General features: G+C 35.7%; 1 protein-coding gene across 9 annotated transcripts in view; it reads right to left on the reverse strand.

Moving 5' to 3' along the window:
- Positions 1 to 22034, reverse strand: part of FRYL (FRY like transcription coactivator) — a 158478-nt gene that overhangs the window by 19283 nt on the left and 117161 nt on the right. For 8 of the 9 annotated variants that reach the window (XM_072334014.1, XM_072334013.1, XM_072334017.1 and 5 more), the window contains 18 exons: positions 21598 to 21710; positions 20692 to 20842; positions 20233 to 20336; positions 19336 to 19521; positions 17505 to 17709; positions 16523 to 16644; positions 15849 to 16039; positions 15062 to 15156; positions 12660 to 13267; positions 11920 to 12017; positions 10393 to 10563; positions 9359 to 9499; positions 7036 to 7233; positions 6041 to 6202; positions 5680 to 5754; positions 5060 to 5236; positions 2101 to 2304; positions 1086 to 1253 (listed from right to left, as the gene is read on the reverse strand). In XM_072334014.1, the coding sequence (XP_072190115.1) occupies positions 1086 to 1253; positions 2101 to 2304; positions 5060 to 5236; positions 5680 to 5754; positions 6041 to 6202; positions 7036 to 7233; positions 9359 to 9499; positions 10393 to 10563; positions 11920 to 12017; positions 12660 to 13267; positions 15062 to 15156; positions 15849 to 16039; positions 16523 to 16644; positions 17505 to 17709; positions 19336 to 19521; positions 20233 to 20336; positions 20692 to 20842; positions 21598 to 21710 (3169 nt within the window). The remainder of the gene's footprint in view (positions 1 to 1085; positions 1254 to 2100; positions 2305 to 5059; positions 5237 to 5679; positions 5755 to 6040; positions 6203 to 7035; positions 7234 to 9358; positions 9500 to 10392; positions 10564 to 11919; positions 12018 to 12659; positions 13268 to 15061; positions 15157 to 15848; positions 16040 to 16522; positions 16645 to 17504; positions 17710 to 19335; positions 19522 to 20232; positions 20337 to 20691; positions 20843 to 21597; positions 21711 to 22034) is intronic. The other variant, XM_072334010.1, reaches the window with a different exon arrangement.

Genomic DNA, 22034 nt, shown 5'->3' on the forward strand with positions numbered 1-22034 from the left:
CTTCCATAAATTAATAAATACATAAAACGAAGAAAAATGCCTCGTTAATAACAGTGGCAAAATATGAAAAAAGTGGGAAACGGCTTTACAGAAGTCAATTTTACACATTTAGAAGGCAAGGGTTTTACCACAGGATCGCAGTCACTCACGCTTCCCCTCTGTTATATTCTAAACACGTATTTTGTTGTTTCAGTTACTTTAATTAAACTAAGTGGTGGGTCACTCTTTTAAAAGAGTGATTTTCTAGGTAGCAAACACGTATCGTATACAGCCTTTGTATAGAAAAACTGGAAATTATGTCTAAACCAAGTTAGCTGAAGACTCATTAAATGCCAACTCTTCGCTGGTTATTTAAAGATATGGAGGAATAGCTAAGATTGTCGGTCCCGTTGCTGATCATAACTGATGTCATACAGAGTCTACCTAAAAACAAGCCACTTCAAGAAAAAAATCCCCAGAGTTTTTACCCATAACTGTTAAATATCTGTAACAGAGGAGTTTTATGAGTTTTGCTATTTTAAATCATTCAAAAGATTTTAAAAACAACAAAAAAACTGAAGTACTCACAGATTTGCAGGCAGCCATTAGCTTGAAATCTGTCTCACTCCACAAAGGCCTTTCCAAAAAAGTACACCACTAGCATCTGTGGTCCTTTTTAAAGGATTATTTAATTGAACCAACTGCTAACACAGCTGGCCTGAGGTTTTATTCCCACATAGCACCAATCACATTAACCCAAAGAAAGCAAACAAAGGAAATAAAGTATTTGAAAGAAAATTTCGCTCAAGAAGGATTTCAACCATATCAAGGAAAAGTGTCTTAAATATTAGCCTATTTTCATTCGGCACCATGAAATGTTCATTATCAGCCCTTCCGTAATATTTTTAACCTGTGGCAAGATCCCTGAGTGCATCACATGGACTTTTCATTCTGAGGGAACCTTTCGTAAGAACATTCCAACAGGTTAGAAATATTAAAAGCGAATCAAACAACCAGTGTAACAGATGAAAAAAGAAAGCAAAAGTTGCTGCTGAACACTAGAAGGAGCCCAGATCAGCCATGCACCAGCCCACATTTCTCCCCACCTCAGGCAGCTGGTTGCTAGAGTTATCTAGAGACGCCTCCAAACTTGGGGTCTCAGTTCTGATTTGGAGCACCTCTTCCGTTCCCACACTGCTAGTGGAATCTTGAGACTGAAGTGATAAGCCAGCATGATCTGATATTGTTTCATCTATGGCAGAATCACTGTTTATCTGAAGGAGAAAATAAAAAAGTAAGATTCTTCAATGTGTCAAATAGGAAAAAACACGTTAGTTTTAAAATAATCTGTTTCAGAGTGATTAGCTGTTTGAATTCTTCACAAAATGAACAGCTCTACATAAAAAAAAATCACATGCCTCACGTGTGTTTCTGTAACATTTAACTTCAATGAGAAGTATGCAGTTATCCTTGGGATCCTGAAAATAATTCCCTTTCTTCCTCTGAAAGGATTTTTGGTCAGGGGAAAAATGCTACGCAAAGCACCGACCAGTAGATCTCTTTGTTATGGGAAATGTTAATGCAAACTTTGCCTCAAGTCTGGAAAGGGGAATGCTATCTCCGCTGCTCCCTTTGCCCCAGATCACTTTTTTTTCTTAATCAATTACTGTAATGTACAGAGACTTCTGAATCACCTACAAATGACCTTACACAAGCTTCAAAAGGCACAATCACGTTAGTAATTTCAATAGTTAAACACAATTGAGGCTACTCTGGGATCATTTACTGCTCTTGTTTTCATTTAATATTTTGAATTTCCTTGAAGCTCGGAATCCACAAACACTTTGCAAGTAACGCATGTGATTTTACACTTATATCTGAACAACAATAGTAAGTATAAAGGCATTTAAAACATCAAAGTTGTACAAGAACTATAAATCTATTTTGTACCACTAGCAAAGTAACTCCCTTCATGAAGTTACTGTGACAGAGTAGAACAGACAGTTCAGTTTTATCCAAGGCATCTGCTCCTCTGGATAAGAAGCGTGAGCCATACTTAGCAATTAAAAATGCAGGTAAAAGCTCAAGTTCTCAGATCCTTTTCACAAAGAAATAACTAACCATCTGTGAGCGAGACAGTATCTGACTTGCAGTCAGTGCTGCTTCTTCTTCTGAAGACTCATCAGTATCTTCCTGGTTTGTCAGGTTCAAGCTGGGTGTGCTACCAGAGTACTGGCATTCTTGAAGAGATGGTGTGTCTCCTTTGTCAATACTGTCAAGAGAGCGCCTACGAACACCCCAGTTGAAGTTGTCCATGCTTTCACCCTGTAATAAAAAAAGTTTGCAGGCATACATGTATGAATGTTAACATATTAAAACTAATGTACAAATGCCACATAGACGACACAAGTATTAAATGCATTATGAACAGAGTTTCAATCAGCCCTTTAATTTTATTGGAAGTTTAAACACCTTGCTAAAAGATGTTTGCAGAGAAATTAAAATATATGGCACAAGAAGCAGAATTCTTTTGATTATCTTCTCGGGAAGTAACTCAATCTATAATCTATACTATATCCATTTTATATATCTGACTAGTAGGTACAAACACACACCACAGACAACAACAGATGAACAAGCCAGGACACCAGGCTGCAACTTACCTGCAGCTCCTGGTTAGCAAAAAGGAAAACACATACAATTAGAAAGAACGAGGACGAACACTTAAAGATACTCTAGAACCAGGGAAAAATGTTTTATTACATAAGATTTGCAAACAGTAAAAGACTGATTCAAGCTCTGGAAAAAAAGCTTTAGTCAAAAAGCTAGTACTTAAAAAAATTTATCTTTCTAATGGGAGACTGATTAAAAATAAACTGATGACAAAACACCAAAACCAGCATGCTTATGATACATTTGCTCTAGCGTAACATGTAAAGCAACAAACATTAGATGAAGCCTTTTAACTAACACACATGAATCTGAAGTGACCACATTCAACTGACAAAGCATCATCAACGTGAGTTATACTCAAGCTGCAGAAAAACGGATGTCTTTGTTAACTATTTTATCAGTTACTTTACATTGATTTTATGAAAAGTACCCTAAACATCAGCAGCCAGATCCTTTCTGTTTTCGTATTTACAAGCCAGGATATACTTAGATTGTAAATGTCCCACAAACTACTAAATGAAACCCAGATCTTAAAACACTGTAATATTTAAAAATTCACAAGTACGATAATTGCCTTTGATTTTCTCAAGCATTTTGTCAACCTTCAACAACACAACCAATAATATGGAAAACCTGATCAGTTCACTACAGCCAGTTCGTAAAATACCATATCCAGCCCCGTGCGTGCAATATGGTGTTCCAAAACTGCTCTAACAGCACACCTTTTATCATGAGAAGAGATCAATATGCTGTGAGTAACCACGGTGAGTATTTTCTAGCCACTTTCTCTCCTGCTGATCTGTTTTGCACCACAAAAGGTACAAAAAACATTATGTCAAAGCAAAACAATCTCAACAACAATAAAGTACTACTTCTGTGAGGAGAAACGCTTAAGTTTCATGAGCAAAGAACATTCTGTTTTCCAATAAAAAATTGGGCAAAAAAAGTGGGCATCTCTTGTATCAAGTGCACAACTTGTATACAAGCTTATATGCTTTTTTTTTTGCTTTTTTTTTTTTTTTTTTAAATGATAGCAGTAAATGTTGCTTACAGGCATGTAATGAGAAAGTTAAAGATTGGCATAGCTTGGCAAAGCTTCAGTTTCTGGCATCCAACCGGTAAAGCCCCATCTACTACTGAGCCTTAATGATTTTAATCTATTTAACTAGCATTCAATCTACAAAACTGTATCTCTATACTGTGTGGTCAAACATTTGCAATACATCATCTACATGTCTCCTAGAAGATGCAAATACTGGCTTGAAGTGAAGCAATCCGTAAGTTTAAGAAAGTCAAATAAAACTAAAGTATAAAGGGAAAAAGCCCAAGATTTTTTTGAAAAGGGCCAAGTAAAATCAGGAGAAAGAGAACAATTTTAGGATTTATACAGACTGATATAGTGTGCCTCCGGTGGCGCACGGTGTTAGAACCGCCGCTTGCAACACTGGAGGCCCGGGTTCGAATCCCCCCTGTGGCGCAAGGAGATAACTGCCGCTCTGCTACACTAAAGGGCTCGAATCCTGGGAGTTGGACTCGATGATCTCTAAGGTCCCTTCCAACTTGCACGATACTATGATACTATGATATGATATGATATCTCGGTAGTCTGTTGACTCCTGACCTGTAAGAGTCATCAACACTAATTCGCTGCTTTCTATAGATGGTGACAAAAGCACTGGAAGAAACTACAAAGCATTCCATTTCTTCTCTTCTTCTCCTGAGTCCTTTCAGCCAGACTTTTAAAATTCAACAAATTCCTAGTCTCAAGCCTCTTATACTTATCCCCAAATAAATAATACTTTGTTAAAGGAATTACTATGATTTCCAAAAACTCAATTTTCTTTTACCAATCCTCTCTCCTTTTCAGGGAGAAGTAGAAAAAACATAACTTCAATGAACCAGGTATAATGTGAAAGTCGTAATGCAAGCAACTATGATGTCTGAAGAAATCATATGTAGTTAGTATATTGTACAATTTACAACTTTGAAAGTTGTTCTTCATCTTTGCAAAATGCAGAAATGTAGTGGGAACAAGGATTATATTTTCATAGCATACTGCTTCATAGGTGTCTACTGCACAGCACTACTGTTCCAGAAGTTTTCTACTGCACTACAATCAGGTGTTCATCTTCTCCTTGGCTTATATTGTCACATCACCTCTATCAGATTAAATCACTTCACCTCTCCCTTGACAAAGAACCCCTTCCTCTACAGTTTGCAACAACATAATACTGCAAAGTTTAAGATACAAATTTCTTTATCGTGCAAGTTAAATTCAGTCACATTATAAACTCTTCCCAATCGGATTAGGTAAAAGAGCTGCCAATTCCTTAGACTTGCACCAACATAGCTGAAGTTTTAGAACATTCTCAAAAGGAAATATACAGAAGAAATCCCAAGGTCTCACCTCTGCATCTTCCAATTCAACATCTAAAAAGTCAAAGTCTTTAAAAACTCCAAACTGTTGTTCGCTGGTATTGTCTTCTACAGCCACCTCCTCCTCTTGAATCACTTCTTCTGTTGTTGAAATAAGACTGGTTTGTTGATCTCCAACTTCCAAGTCTTCATTAGAGGAAAACACAACCTGAAGATATGGGTAAGAATAGAAATAAAACCTTTCAACTTCTGTAACACCAGAAGTGATCCATCCTGCTTCACACAGTTTAATAGCAACAGCAGTATTGAGTGTGCCCGTGTAATCATTGTACTGTGGCACATGCAACATGCAAGTTGTTTCAAGACTAGCTGGACTTCCAACTACTTCTTTAAAGTAGAGATATTATTCTCTCAGTACTGTGAGAGCTGTGACAGTCTGGACCTCTTGAAGAATAACAGTAATTCATTGTTCATGATTCCATTTCTATTCTCTTTGCTTTTTATATTTTAATCTTCTATTGGATTTGTGAATTAATGAACTGAAAACCAGTTTCTAAAACCTTCCTTCATAATTTCACCAGTACCTGAAAGCCCAATAGCATTCTCATATCTGGAGCTTTAGAAGTGAAATAAAACACCACCACTACTTACTGAAGGATTCTTGGGAAGACCAGATTCTGGACCACACAGAGAAAGCACATTCATGAGCTTCTCCCTGGTTCTTCTCTGAAAAAATAAACCAAATAATAATAATCACATAGCAAGGTATCTACCAGAAGTCCAACTAAAAATGTAAATGTCTGCATTTTTAACTAGTCATCTTAAATGCTGACATCCTCTAGAAAGAGAATGAATCTTATTCTCTCAACTTGTACTGGCTTTCACCTTATATTAGTTTATTACTTTGCCAATACATAATGCAATTTCAAACTACATTTCAACAAATATTTTTATTACACATTCATAAACACTCTCTATGTTGCATATGTAAAGTGCTTGAGACACAATGTACCTGAGATAGCTGCGGTCTCTTCCAGCTGACAGGAACTAATGCATTTGAATTGGAGCCTGATGAAGTTGAAGAAGTGCTCCGGGTGACAGCAATGACTTTTGGCTTCCCATTTCTACCAGCAGCACTGTGTTGATCGCCGTATTTATTCCCAATAATTGGTGTCTACCAAAGACAACATGCACTTTCTTAAAATTCAAGTCTGTATTAACAGAGTCTACACATTTGAAACCAGTCTTACATTACAGAGGGCCTTTTTCTTTGTGTCTGTTTTCATTTTAGAATTCTGTGAAGTGTGTGTCTAATCCACCGAATGTCCATTCAACAGCAGTATAAAGGGAGATAAAGTTGAATACTTACGCCTTAAGCAACAGACCATTGCTCTACTCGCTTGATTGCTTGAAAAGTGTAAATTCTATACTGACAGTCCGGGTATGTTTTCAAATGCATTTTTAAAATAATTTGTGAAGTTCTTCTATAGATTCCCTCCCTGTTGTTAACTAATTATTGCTACAGTTCTTTAGAACACACACAACTTCAGAAAATCAAGGATCATATTCAGCCCTTCTAAAAAGAAATGCTACTCTGATGAATTCTGTGGGAATTCCCCAGTGTCTTGGCTTATTTGCATGCAATTTAAGTAATGCTCCTATGCCTTGCGCATATCCAGTCATTATCTAGGAACAGTTTCAACCAAGATCCCTTATTTTTTACTCCTCCTAAAGCCCCCTCCTGATTCTGCATCCCTATATCACAGTCACTTGGCTCTGCTCCCATCTCCAGACACACAAATCATCTGTATTAATTAATACATCATTTTGATCTCTAAGGAATCTTTTTCATTACAACTTGAGTTACACCTCACATGTGTATAGAACTTCAACATGCATTCTTAAAAATGATATTTATTTTTAGACATCCATGCAAGAGGCTAAAACCAAATAAATCCAGGTTTGGAACAGAAAGTCACTACTAGGCAGTTTAAACAGAACAATTACCTCTGATATATCAAAATGAAAATCCAAGGTCTTGCCAGGTAGCTCCTTGGAAACATTATTAAAAATTTTTGTGAAGGAGATTTCAGGAGAACCCATGTCACCTCCATAAGATTTTGGAATATCACTAGGTACAACAAGGCTCGCTGATCGAGACACCACCAGTTTCAAGATATTGAGGGCTTCCTTCCAATATGGACTCTATAAAGAAAATAAATCAATCACCAAACAATCACTTTGCATAATACAGCAACTTTTAATGTACAGTAGGACTTTTCTTTGACTCATTTCAAAGTTCCCAAAGCCAAAAACTCTGATCTATGGGTGACTGCAAGGCATTAGCAGCAGCTCTGGAACTTGAAACGCTGGTAAGGCAGCGGTGAAGCATCAAGTCATCCCACAGCCGTCAGAACAAGCCAGGCAGGCTTACTAGCTCCAGATCAGAGCGCACATTGGACTGTTCCATGCCCCTTTCTCCCAGTATTTACGCAGTTTGTTTATGTGTTTGTCTTTTTTTTTTTCCTCTTTTCTTTTTTACCATTATCTGTCCTTTACGTCCCAGAAAACAAAATTCAGTTGCATTTAAAAGCAAAATAATTTCTATCTCCTGGCATCTTTATTTGATGCCCAAGGGCAGAATAAGCTGAATTTAAAAGAGACAAGCATATTGCACACTTTGTATTTCTTCAAGCATTAGAAAGATGTTTAAAAAAAATTTACAGCATTTTTTATCTTGCATCAAACCAATGGAGCTCTTAAAAAAAACAAGGACAAAAGTATGAGAACATAAGAGGATGAGTCTGAGATAAACGCTCTCTCTTTAAAAAGATGATTAAGGTGATATGAATAATTCAGCAGTTCCATCTGCAGAGATTGCAGTGGATAACAGAAGAGGCACACACCAAAAGCAGCACTTACGGAGGATTTACACTCCTGAAAATGCTAGGGTTCTGACTGAAACCTATATTTTCTAGTTCTTTGGAATTACTAGTAATTTATTATTTTTTTTAGTACCACTATGAGTTTGTTAAAATACTTTTTATTTACTACATTAAAACAAATACGCACCACTTACAAGGCTCTAACTAGCACATGTTTTTTGTAGTCAATGATGGTCTTCAACAACCTTGTTAATTTCAGTGTATCGTAAGCATTAAACAAAATATCATCTCAGCTTGCACCACCCTGTAGTAATTCATATTTATTAAGACACATTGTGATCACAGGAGACTAAAAAAGCTTGTTTTGTAGCACTGCAGTTAATCAAGAAATCTTATTTTATGGCCTCTTATTACCTAATTTTTTAATCCTATCAAAAAATGCATATGCTTCTCTGGAACGTTCTTTCACTACCACCAGTATTTTGACAGCTAACATCTTCTAATTATGATTGCATTCCATGGTGGTGTGGTCCTGCACAGAAAGCTCAGATAAAGGCTAGGAGGCAAAGCAAGCAGATGTCAGGCCATGAGGACCGTCATTATGCCAATCATTCCATTTTGCCTAATGCACTCAGACAGGAGCACAATATCTAAAGTACATATCCATCAATAACAAAACATCCAGGGAACACTACCTTTCCTGGTTAATTATCATTAAACCACTTGACTGAGCTACATTTGGCAATAATGGAATTCAAGGAAGAGGGGAAAAAAAAGGAGAAAAATAATGAGAATGCAGTGCACTGAAATGGCTTTGTGCTCCTGGCATTTGTATAAAAATCTTTCAGCAAGACGTTACACGTTACATTTTCTTCCACAAAACAATTTTCAGTAAATTGTGCTTCAATTACAAAGGATCCAATTGCCCGGGGCAAAACACTGTTTTGTGGGCTTCCTTTAATAAAAAGTCCCTGCGCTCAAATTCCTTAAGGTGAACATTAATGTGGCTCACTTCAACAGATTTATCAGTGCAAGTGATTTAAACATACACTTAGCAGTAAATCTTCTTTCTGAAAAGGCATACACTTAAATAAAACTTTGGGGCAGTACTTAACAGTAAATGTTTTCTTATTTAAAGCATTATATTTTAATAGTCGAATGATCATCTGCTATGGTTACATATATAGAACTGTCCACATCTATAAACACAGATGCACCCTCATTCAGTTAATTTGTCCCAAAAGATGTAACTCCAGTTGGACAAATATATAAGCCCATAACAAATTAAGTATGTAGAGCAATAAATAAATAAATAAATAAATAAAATACTATGGAGTTTGACTTCAAGCAACTGTTTGTTATATTTAAAATATGTTACGTCTAAAAGAAAATCAAGAGTAATTTCCAATTTTATAACAAGCAGAAAGGCTTCTCAGAGTACCTACCTGAACATATTTACCAATAACTTTAATGATTTCCAAATTAAACTGCTTCACTGGTGCTGCGGACAGGTCAATATGACTCAGGAGACTGTATATGATCTGTAGCAAGGATTGCTGCATACTGGATAACCCTTTCTCTAACAGCTAGGAAAGAGATTTTAAGAATCAATGCTGTTAATGTAGCAAGAAATGTAAATGAACATCAAAATGTAGACAAACTTCCATACTTATTTATTTTTCCCTACAATAAATCTTAGTGTGCCACTCCATTATTTCCTCAATCTTATTTTAGGTAATCAAGTATTACCTGTTCTAACTCATTTTTCCCCTGAATTTCACGATGTCTGTTAGCACAGATCTAAAGTACCTAATAAAAAAATACTTCTTACTAAATAGAAGTGTTCAAATGAAATAAAAATCTCTAAGCTTCACCTGAAACCAATTACATCCATGCCTGGTATACAGAGTCTTATGAATGAAATAAATATATAGGAATTCATTTGTAAGAATATTTAAGTATTTTTTCCTTATTATTTTGAAGGAATATTCTTCAAGGGCAAGCTCTAAAAGCTTTTCACATCACGTACATTTTTAAAGGTAACAACGGTTTATCTGTATCAGTGGCAGAATCATATTGGATTTTATCCTTAACTTATCTTTGATGACACACTATACATTACGTACAAATGAGCTCTGAAGTAAGTTCTCAAGGACAACTTCAAATGTGCATTTGGCTAAAAAATATATTTTAAAATAAGCATTACCTGTATTTTACTAAAGTCAAGACTGTGAACATTTTACTCATGTAGCATAGAGTATAACTAACTATTGCAAAAAGGGATCTGTGGTTATTATTTCAAGGCACACTGCAGTTATTGCACTCCCAAGTGGCAGTAGTTATCCCTTTTCCATATCCTAAAACATGTTATTAATATCTTCCATGGTAAAAGATGTTCTTTTCCACCCAATATTCGCAGTTATATGAACAAGGAATAGGTGAAGAGTAAACACAAAATACACCTTCATTAAAAATTTACCTCTGCAAGATAAGTTACAAGGTTAAAGGTGGCATCTGAGAAGGAGTCGTGCAAATATCTACACACAACGTTAATCCAGTTAGAACAGTCCCTGGAATAACTGTGTGTACTGTATAAACTCATCATATGAGCCAGATTGGCAAGAGTTGGTGATTTCTCCTCTGCACAAACCTGAAAAGTCAAAAGTATATACAATTACATTACAGGTGACAACATTTTAACCTACGCATCCTTAAGTCACTACACAATTTTTCTAGTCTCAGTCTATATAATAATATATAGACTATATATTATTATAGATTATAGATATAATATATAGATATAATAGAATATATTTTGATATTATAGATTATATATTATTATGCTATATAATAATATATAATATATGTTTTCTAGAACTGAAAACAAAGTAATCATGAAAGCAGTTATCAACAGTTTCTGCTGGATTTAAGGCCTGGCAATTCACTAAAAAGTAGTAGAGAAAACTTGCTAAAATTCTCATACTGCTTTTTCAAATAAATAAAAGTACAAATTACCAGGCAGCAAGACTGTTTAATTACTGAAAACATAGTTCCATACCCCTAAACAGGTGATGACTATGCTCTGCCATTCATAAGCCATAACCTGCCTCTTCAGCATTACTATTCATCCTCTTAAACAAACCTTGACCAGCCATTTTCTACTACCCTAGTACTAATCAGAGCAGTGAAGGTTAGTACTTAGGAAGTCAGGAGTATCTGCATCATTTATACTGTGGCATCCACAATCCCAGCTTGTTGTTCACTACTCATAGTAGTCTTAACCTTAACTTTGTGCTGGGGTAGCAGAAAACCTAGATAATCTTCTCAATGAATGCCTAATGTCTGTAACTTTGCAGATTAAACAGCTACCATAAATGGGTTAAGTCACACTCTCATTTGAGTCAAGAAAGTCAGAAAAAGTTCTGAGAACGAAGACATTCCTAAAAGTACCAGCAATAATATATCAATCATTTTTTTATTTTTTTTAAGGATCACAGAATCACAGAATTACAGGGGTTGGAAGGGACCTCTAGAGATCATATTTCCTGTTTATCACTCTGTACAAGAAATAGAATCTTTGCTTCCTATCCACAACTACGAAAGGTAAGATTCTCTTATCATCAGTAAGTTAGGAAGGAAGTGTGCCTAAGAATTGAGTTAGTTTAAATTTAATGTTACAAAATTTAATAAATTTAAATGTAATATTGCAACCAGCAAAATCAAACAACAAAGAAAATGTTATTATTGCTAACACGTAAGTTCTTTCTTTACCTATAAAGTTTATAGAAAAAGCTAAATGTACTTTTTTCCAGTGGCAAAAAAACCTCAGGAGCTTACTCAGACCAACAATATAAATGGGGACTGGATCACATTTATGAAATCAGTTATAGTTAGTTACCTCTCTATAACTCATAGAATCACGGAAATGAATTGCACGAAGGAGTGGAAAAATATTGAACCAGTGCTGGTAATAAAAGTAAATCCCAGCAAGCATCATTTCACATACCTTTGCTATCCTGTCAGCAGTTTCCTTACAGAACTGAGTTGGATTATCAAAATGCTGGATCAGATGAGGAAGTAGGCACAAGATGTTTAGGGGGAATCCTATACATAAACAAACACAGTTATATGAGTCCTAATGATTTTAGCATAATTTAATGTGGATTGTGTATGTGTGTGTGTGTGTGTGTGTGTCTATCTTACTGGTATTTAAGGACTCCTAGAGGAAGATATACTTACATTCTTGCATATATATAATATATAGACATGTAACTAAGTTTGTATTCATGCATAATATATAGGTATGTGTGTGTCTTAGTAGATAGACAGATGAAATTTAAATCATCACTGCATCAATTAAGCAAAGCTGTCAAGAAACTCGGTAGCCTAATGCAATACAGTGAAATTATTTATACAATGTGCAAATGTTGGACATAGTACTTGGAGAGCTTTTTAGTACAAGATCACAAAAAGTAAGACATAAACTCTTCAGACTTGTTTGTCAGCAAGTTTGAAGTAATTTAACAGTCAAAACATAGAAGTTTTTGTGCAGTTTTTTTGGCACATAACAACAGTCAGTAATGCATTCCCACTTACTAGCACTGCACTATCAACAACGACAAAAACCATTTGACTGAAAGGAGTTCTTTTCAAGGGAAAAGCACAACCAATGCTGATTCTGATTATACTTCACCTGATTAAAAAAAAATACCATATTTTCATTACAAATATATTTACTAATGTTACCTGCGAGCTGAGAAGGATCCACCAAAGCATGCCTGGAAACTGTGATGAGTTTACTGAGGAGGTGAACTGTCATTTCTTGTGTGGATGCTGAAGTAAAGCCTTTAAGGAAAAGCTGCTGAAGGCCTGGAAAGTTATTCCATTTCAGTTTATTCTGCACCTTTTCTATCTTTTCCCGACTCTCTGATTTATCCAGAGGCAAGTGAATAAGAAGTTTGTTGAGCAGCTTGAGAGCCAAAAGGTATTCGTACTCATAGTCTGATTCTAGCAATGAAGTTGCAATCCAAAATATGGTGGCCATCAAATTGACAGGATCAGTAGTTGGCTGCACATCATACATCCCTCCCTCTCTCAGGGAGGAAAGGCTTCTAGTCCTGGCCAAACTTCCACCATGATTTATCCTTCCATCCATTATATCCAGTGTGTTGCTCCGTCGACGGTCACCTCTCCTCTCACTGATCAAATTCAGTCTCAAAGAATTACTTCTTGTATTATTGTAGTATCCCAAACAATTGCCACTGTTAATGGGACTTGTGCTTAGATTTATCTGTCCAGTGCTTTTCCTATTAGCTGCATACTTGTTCCCCATTACAGAATCATGGTATGAGGTTCTAAAAGAAAAATCATCATAACAGACAACTCGGTGAACATTATTACAGTGTGTGGAATTATATGGAAAACTACTGCAAAACATAAGAATACTCTATCAAGAACATTTCTCTATGTATTATAATACACTTGCAGCACAAGAATAAAACTGCAGCAGCCCATTATCTTTGTTACAACATACATTCATTACAATCACCAAATACCCAAATAATTACACAGCAACTTGGTAAAATAAGGAAAATTAACCTAAAGCATAAAAAAGAAGATTTTGATTGAAGACCAAGCATTCCAACTTGCCTTCTTAATATATGTGATAAAGGTAGAAAAATAAGCGAATTAATAAACTTTTTTTTTTTTAACTTATTACCCTATTTTTCTCTTCTAAAAAAATCAACTACTTCTAGTTCTCACTCATAAAATACTGAGAAATGAAATAAATTCTTAGAAATATCAACATTTTCAGAAACCTTTTTTATGCAATCAACCAAAAGAAGACGTGTGTTCAGCAATTCTCGAGCTAACCACTCAGACTGCAATGAGACACTGAAAGAAAGGTATCGAACTGTTCAATCAGACTTCTCTCAAACATGGACAAAAAATAAAAGGCCTAAGAAAAACCAGCATTTTTTACTGCTGAAGAAATTATCTTCCATATTAAGATGGGAGAGGGAGAGTGATTTGAGAGCAGCCCTGAGGAGAACGATTTGAGAGTCAGTTAATGAAAGATTCAACATGAGCAGATTATGTGCACTTGCAGCCCAGAAGGCCAACCGTACCGGGGTTGCATCAAGAGAAGTGTGACCAGCAGGTTGGGGGAGGTGATTCTGCCCCTCTACTCTGCTCTTATGATACCCCACCAGATCCAGTTCTGAGGCCCCAACACAAGGAGGGCATTGAGCTGTTGAAGCAGGTCCAGGGGAGGGCCACAAAGATGATCAGAGGGCTAGAGCACCTCCACTACTAAGATAGGCTGAGAGAGTTGGGACTCTTCAGCTAGAAGAGAAGCCTCTCGGGGGACCTTGTAGTGGCCTTTCAGAACCTGAAGGGGGCCTACAGGAAAGCTGGGGAGGGACTTATTAATAAGGGCAGGTAGCAACAGGATAAGGGGAAATGGTTTTTAACTGGAAGAAGGTAGGTTTAGGCTAGATATTAGGAAGACATTCTTTACTGTGAGGGTGGTGAGACACTGGAACAGGTTGCCCATAGAGGTTGTGGATGCCCCCTCCCTAGAAGCATTCGAGGTCAGGCTGGATGAGGCTCTAAGCAACCTGGTCTAGTGGAAGGTCTCCCTGCCTGTAGCAGTGGTGTTGGATCTAGATGCCCTTATATGATTCTATGATTGGAATAGAAGCATTTATTGCAGTACAAGACTTTATATCCGTAAACTTCAAATTACTTCTTAAATATTACACAAACGGGGAAAAATAAGACCCCATGAAATTACATTATTTAATCAAGTTCATTAGGACTTGATAAAAAAAAGTCCTGAATGTACTCACAGTGCCCTTATTTTTGAGAAATTTCAGTTCAAATGACAAGTATTTCATAATCGAAGCCACATGGAAGTTTCTGAACCAAGAAGCTAATTTGGAAGGGTAGCAGATATCTACCTCAGGAAATCTAGGCTCTTATGAGTTTTGCTTGGGGAAGAATGATAAAAAACGTCATAAAAGAGGACGCAATTTTGCTAGCGAGATATCACTACCCTGCAAAGATTATTTCATTACATAAGTAACAGAGATCTTAAATAATTCAAACGTATATAAACTTGTAGCTTGACTAGTGAAAGAACTTACTGAGATAGAGCAGAAAGCAGATCATAATGCTTCATGGTTTCAGCCAACGTATCAATAGCAGATTCTAAAGTCAGAAGCAGTTCTATGACAAAACCCTGGGGAAAGGCAAAGGTCATCATAAATTATGCAAGATGCAGAAGGAAAATCACATCACAACTATTGAGTACCAATATAAAATCAGCATCAATAACTAAATTATTCCATGCTTCAGTTAGAACATGACCTTGAAGAGAAAGGTCAAGCTGGCTACAATTTTAAGATGGGAAGTAAGATGGGGAAATTTAAGATGGGGAAAAAAGTAAAATCACAAGTTTTTCAATTCATTCCTCAAATTTCAAAATATAATTCTGATTTAAATGATTCTTAAGTATGATCCTTGGTGTCTTAGGCTCTCATTTTGCAATACTGAAAGCTCAGATCGAATTCTTCAGACATGACACCAGGTTGGATGGTTTTAACACTTCATCAAGTTCTTAATAAAGAACACAAGATTATCTTTTATATGGCTGATCTTGTGAATCTTTTACTATGAAGGATACAGCATTTTTAAGAAATAGATGCATCAAACTCTCGTAAAGTTCACACTGCATAGCATATCTCATTTCACTAGGTGAAAACTGAGAAAATATATTAACTAAAACTGCTATGATATATGAAGCATCTTTAAAAACAGAAGTAACCAAATCCAAAATGCTTTAAAATTTGGCCATCATTAAAATAATAGAGACGGATGTCATTTTAAGGATATTCAGTTTTCTATAAAATTAGGAGGAAAAAAACCAAATACCTGAGCTTCTTCTCCTGCATCTCCAACAGTTTCTACTAATCTGGAGAGAACATCAGACAGTGTAGATGCAGTAAGAGGCTGCTTCAGAGCCCTGAAGATCTGAAAGGATCTCCCGGCATAGTGTCGAGAGGAACACGAAAGAGCAGTTTGCAAAGCAACTTCACTGAGGCAGTGTTCCAATTGAAATCCTCCTATATAAGAAAATAAATACTCAGATATCACAATGCTTCATTAAAAAAATCCCACAGAAATACCTGATTTTAATAAACAGTAAAACTGTTGAAGTAATCCTTAACTTCAAAATATTCCCATCTCCTACATTTTTCCTCAAGGAATATTCATTTGAGAAATCTTTCCAGGCATACGAACATGTGTTCCACAATACTTAACGCTTGAGAGACTTCTTGATAATGAAACACTTACGATTTGAATGTCATGTCCACAATAAACTAGGAAGATATTTGTCTCTTTCCTAGAATATCATATTCAAATCCAATTCAACAGAAGCATGAACTGAAATGTGCGATGCACAAGAAACATCAACACTTTTTAGAAGCAGGAGGCTATCACAAAGTCATTTTATAGAGCATCTGCAAACTTGTTGGCACTGAAAAAAAATCATGCTGTTTGCAGATTTGAATATTGTATCATATTTTGACTGTTTTTTAGCTTACCTGAGCTAGACTGTTTAAATATAGATACCACATGCTTTAAAAATACAGTTAACTGTTCAGCACTCTTTATATTAGGGTTCTTAGCCGAAACATCTTCATGATTCCAAAGTGGCCCTCTTTTCCTAAAAACATAAAAACAGAGCAAACGTGACAGAATGAAAATCACAGCCTTTGTCACTGCTATTAAATGTTATTTTTGTCTAAAGTAACTGCAAAGTAATCTACTGCCTATCACATAAACGAAGCCACTCAGAATTACAAACACAAATCAAAGAACTTTGACAATGGCTTAATATCACTGCAACAACACACAGAAAAGTAGGAAACAGTGAAAGCAATGGATCAATTGTAACTGAACAGTGTAAATCTACAGAGATGCTCTCCATTAGGTGATATTTAGTTACCTAACAAAAAGCCAGTTACTGCTACCACCATTATACAACTGTTAAAACCACATTCTTTCATACCTTCTTCTTCACAGCAATAAAACACACTGTTCTAACTTCAGGGCTATGAAAATCTTGTTTCTGTTGTTGGCAAGTTTCTCTTCTGATTAAGCAAGCTGGATTTCAGAGTTACATGATTTTGAAAGCTTTATATATACTATCATATAAACTAAACAAGTGTGGCTTATTTTTTTCTACGGATGTTATGTGCCACAAATGTCTCCCCCCCCGCCCCTTGTTCCCAGCTGTTTTCTGTAAGTCAATCCATAACCTTCCCACAAATCTTGCAGCTTTCTAATAATTTTCTGTATTTTTTCATTGGGCTGGAAAAAACTATGAGGAAAGCAATGATAGTGAACCTATGTTGAACATGATAAAAGACTTTTAAACACTCAGGACAAGAAAAGAGGCCAAATTCTTTTAAATAATTGGAGATGTAGGGTTGTTCATACACTGCACCGCATAGAAACACTTCAGGGTCAGACTTGATTTTCATACTGATACAACATTTTTCTAAACAAAAATGAATATCTTACCTTGAGGTAATGAATTCTATGAGAGTTTTTACTTTTTCATCCTGCTCTACTGAAATGTCAACCTCATTGAGGATGGTGGTGTGCATATGAGACATGGCAGCACTCGTATTTCCTAAACTGATGCTAGAAGAGGTAGAACTTGAACTAAGCCCTGAGTCGGTCATTGGGGAGGGCTGGTAATCAGGTATAAAATCATGAACACCTGCTGAAATAAAAATGAGGCCATTATGAGATCAACAGTTCAATACTAAATAAATAAAATGAAAAATGAGCCCTCTAAAAATTAGTAAATTAACAAATATAATGAGAATAATTTCATGGATGCAATAATTTCAAATGAAATCAAAGCTTTAGCATGACTGGACCCTTAATAAGGAACCGTTAGATTCCCCCTTTTGAATCACTGGACGCTGTTTGATTTTTGTATTAGTAATACAGTGAAACTACAGCTCGACAGCCTCTGAAGCATCTCATCACAGAGGAAGTTGAGACAAGTGATCCAAACTGCTTACAAATAACATGCAGATCTGTTTAGGTTTTTTTTTGATTAATACTCAGTCCCACTGTAACTACCAGCACTTTAAATCAGCAAACACGAAGTTTTAACTAGTGAATCAGTTCCAAATAGGGCCTTTCTGGCTGCACAGCTCCTGAAGTTAGCTTAATATAGTTCCTGTTCTCCATGAAAAGAATCACACAGCCATGAAAGAGAACTGCACCATCTCCTCGCATTATGCCTACACTGACAAGCTGCTAGGAGAAGGCAAACTGACAAAAGAAGACAGTCATGAATCTCAGACTGCAACTATTGTACATAAACTTGAAACCCATTGACAAACACACAAATAAAATAAAAATAAAAAATCAATCTACTGAGCTACAGGGCTGAGGCACGATCTGATTCAAAGAAAAGTTTACATCAACTTGCTTGACCTTGTGCTAGGCATACATACATGTAAAGACCTTATTTTAATCCCCAGATAGAAATACTTGATACTGATCACATTGCAGTTCCTATCAGATGTTTGTTCAGTAACCACAGCATGATACTGTGTCACATTTAGAAAGTTCTGCTCAAAACTGAAAAGATTAGGAACAGAATGGTTGCACAGGTGCATTAGTAAAGTTCTGTGAACAGGTTTACATAGAATAATTCCTTGACTATGCCCACTTTTTAATTCCCCATAACTGTGAATTATCAGATGCAGAAAACAGATGCCTATTTTTGGTCAGAAACAAAACCACTTCTGATTTCAGAATGGAACCAGCAGGTTTTATAGCAACATGCTGCCACCTACTGAATTCATATGAAATACTCTTTTCACTTTTCTTTGGAAAATACATTAGGCTTACACCTATTATTTTCACAGTTACACAAAAAAACATTCTTTATTGCATAATGATGTTGTGATGCTTAGGTAGACCTCAGAAGAATACTGTGCTAGGTTATTAAACAAGGACAAAAGACAGAAGTCAAAAGTTCAGAGTTCCTATGGCCAAGTAAGAGATGCTTTTTCCTGTTTTGTTTTGTTATTTTAATTATTTTAGAAACAACTTTAAAACTGTGCTGTTACAGACACAAAGCATTGAATTTCCTCTGTTTATTTCATTATTAATTAATTGCTCAACTGAGCTCACAACTCTGAAAATGGGGCACAAAGTGTGAATGTGAACATTACTCATTCGGTCTTAAAATACTTTTTAGCCAGCTAAGTGGAGCTGAAATAAAATGTACTTTGCTACCAAGGGCTCTGAAAAATAGTAAAGTAAAAGAGATTTTGATAATGCCTAGAATTAAACTTCTGCCATTTTAAGAAGTCCAAAAGCATACCTGTAAAAGTATAATCTAAATGTGTAGTTTGCTTGACAGTAAGCATCCTGGATTCATTGAACTCTCTGTTTCTGAGTAGGACAGAAGCAACAGATTGGACATTACTGCCGGATCCCATCACTATCAACAGATGCAAAAGCAGTCGTTTACAATGCTCATAAACTTCAGGGTGACAGTGGTCAAAACCTAACACAGATTAAGAAAAAAACAACAAAAAAAGTTGTATTAAATGCAGAGAGCACATTTGATTATTACAAAAATAGCACATCTTCCAATTGTTATGTTATACTTTATCAGATTGACACATAAGGAAATAATTAACTGCACACATGATTCCTGCTAGATACAGAAGCTATTTCTTCCATACATAGATGTTTTTTTCAGTGTTCAAATATAAAAACAAAGCACATAGTTTAACAAACACGAATATATCCTCGTTTCTTACACAGCAGTCAGAAATTAATGTGCTCTCTGTATAAAGACTACAAAAAGGAAACAGAAAGAAAGCGGAATTTCACTTTGTCTTCTACAGGAAGGCAGAGGGAAAAGTGGTACAGCTTTTTACAATTGCTTTTGAACAATAGCAATCCTTAATTATATCCATTGTTACAAAGTTGAGAGGTATTTAGGTGAAATCTTTTTCAAAAGGGAAAGGAATGTCATTTTTATTATCTGAAAGTAAGTTTTCAAACAGGCTACCTCAGGTATATGAATAGTGCAGATTTTTAGCAACACAGCAGTCCTTTCCATGTTTGGTTTTGAAGCTGTGTCTGTAAACATTAACCTATTAATGAAATTTAAATACAATGGTAAACACTAATTTAAATGGAGAAAAGAACAGCTATGTACTTAGGTACAGATTGTAAGAAACCAGAAATATTTCTAGAAAGTTGGTACCTATAAAAATGGCATGAAGCAAAAGATGCAAGTAACCTCCCCACTCCACCTTCACACTGTGGTCAACTATCAAGTCAGTCAAAAGGATCACTGCTATGTTGCATCTAAAAACAAAAATAAATCTGTTAGCAGAACATAACATACAACCTTTATATTGAGCTGCAAAGAGCTTAAAATGCTTCTGAACAGTATTCTCTGAAGTCTAGCTATAAACACCCACAAACATGCATTAAGGGAAAATACGTATGCTCACAATGAAGACAGAGAAACTTCAGTTTACCCAAAACAAAAGGCTTGAAAATCTTAAACTGCCAGATGCATGAAACCACAAAAATAGCTGTGCTATCTTTATGCATTATCTTTAAATTTACTACGCTTAAATTCCTATATTTGTACAACACAAATTGAAAAGCAATGAGTTGCCATCAGCAAGCAATTAACAATCTTCAAAACAATTACCTGTGCAGAGACATGCCCGGAGAAGTTGTTTCAGGCAAGTAATCCACTAAGGGTGACCAGCAACCTCCAGTGGGGGGAAACGGGAGAGGTTCTCCTTGATTGTGCTCCATCACCTTCAGCCGCCAGTTTGAATACAGAGGCATGGAATCACCTAACACAATAGATGAAAAATAAAAAGCATAAAAATGAAAACAAGCACCCTCAATATGGGTAGTTTTGTATTACATCATCTTCTAAAGACGGTTATACGATACAGAAATTGTCCATTTCTGTTTTACACTCTTGTAAATATTTTTGAATTCTTGACAAACTGAGGCCTATACGCAGCAGTTGAACACAGGCAATAATGATTTGGGTTAGTTTGGTGCAAGAGCAGACACAATTAATAAGCCTCTGTATAAAAAATGTCTCTGAAAGTAGATGGGAGATTCAGAAAAGATTTTGACTTTTATCCTTACACCTGCACCTCAGACACCTCAAGAAAAAAAAAAAACAGAATACAGATCAGAAGAGATTAATTAAAGCAAGCTTGAAAATTAATTATAGATACACTGCAAGATCTTTCTTCCCTGCAATACTTTGCTTTGATAAGGATTCTTAGAAAGTTTTGTATGGGTTTTGTTCAAGGTAAGGAAAGAAGGCATGTTAATCTCCCTTACACACAGTACTGTAATCAAATATGTGCAAGATCTCTACAGCAGAACAAAGACTGGGGAATGTAAAAATAATAACAATAAATATATATATTATATTATTTAAATATGTAGATATCTTTCAAAAATAAGTTGACGAAAAAACCTCTTTATTTATCACTATTTCCTCATGTTCCAAAAGCTTCAGCAAAAGCATTAAGTTATGAAAATTTTATTTTCTACACACAGAAATATTTATAAACTAAAATATTACTTTTCTCCTCTTCGTATGATCCTCCAGAGCTGCTGCTGTAGCGAGATTCTAGTCTGTGGTGCTGACGGTTTAAGTTACTGTTCAACCCGCTGTAGATGTCTAGATGTGCATAACTGCAGGAACAAATAAAGAGATGTAAGTAATTGGCATTCTGTTGTAAGAACTGATCAATCAGGGTCTCCATGTTTCAATAAAACTGTTATGCAACAATGTTTCATCCTACAAGGACAGTTATACAATATGATATAAAATATCTCAGCTGTGTAAGACCTCCTGCAGCAATACCACTTAAGAGTATTCGAGGAGGGAATCCAGTACATCTCGATTTGATAAATCATTTCTACCAGCATTTAAAATATTACCATGTGTTGGCATTACACATTCTTCTCACTAATGATGAAATGATTCTTTAATCTTCATTAATCTGCTAAAGTAGA

The sequence above is a fragment of the Excalfactoria chinensis genome, chromosome 4 (assembly GCF_039878825.1).
Source record: "Excalfactoria chinensis isolate bCotChi1 chromosome 4, bCotChi1.hap2, whole genome shotgun sequence".
NCBI lineage: Eukaryota > Metazoa > Chordata > Aves > Galliformes > Phasianidae > Excalfactoria > Excalfactoria chinensis.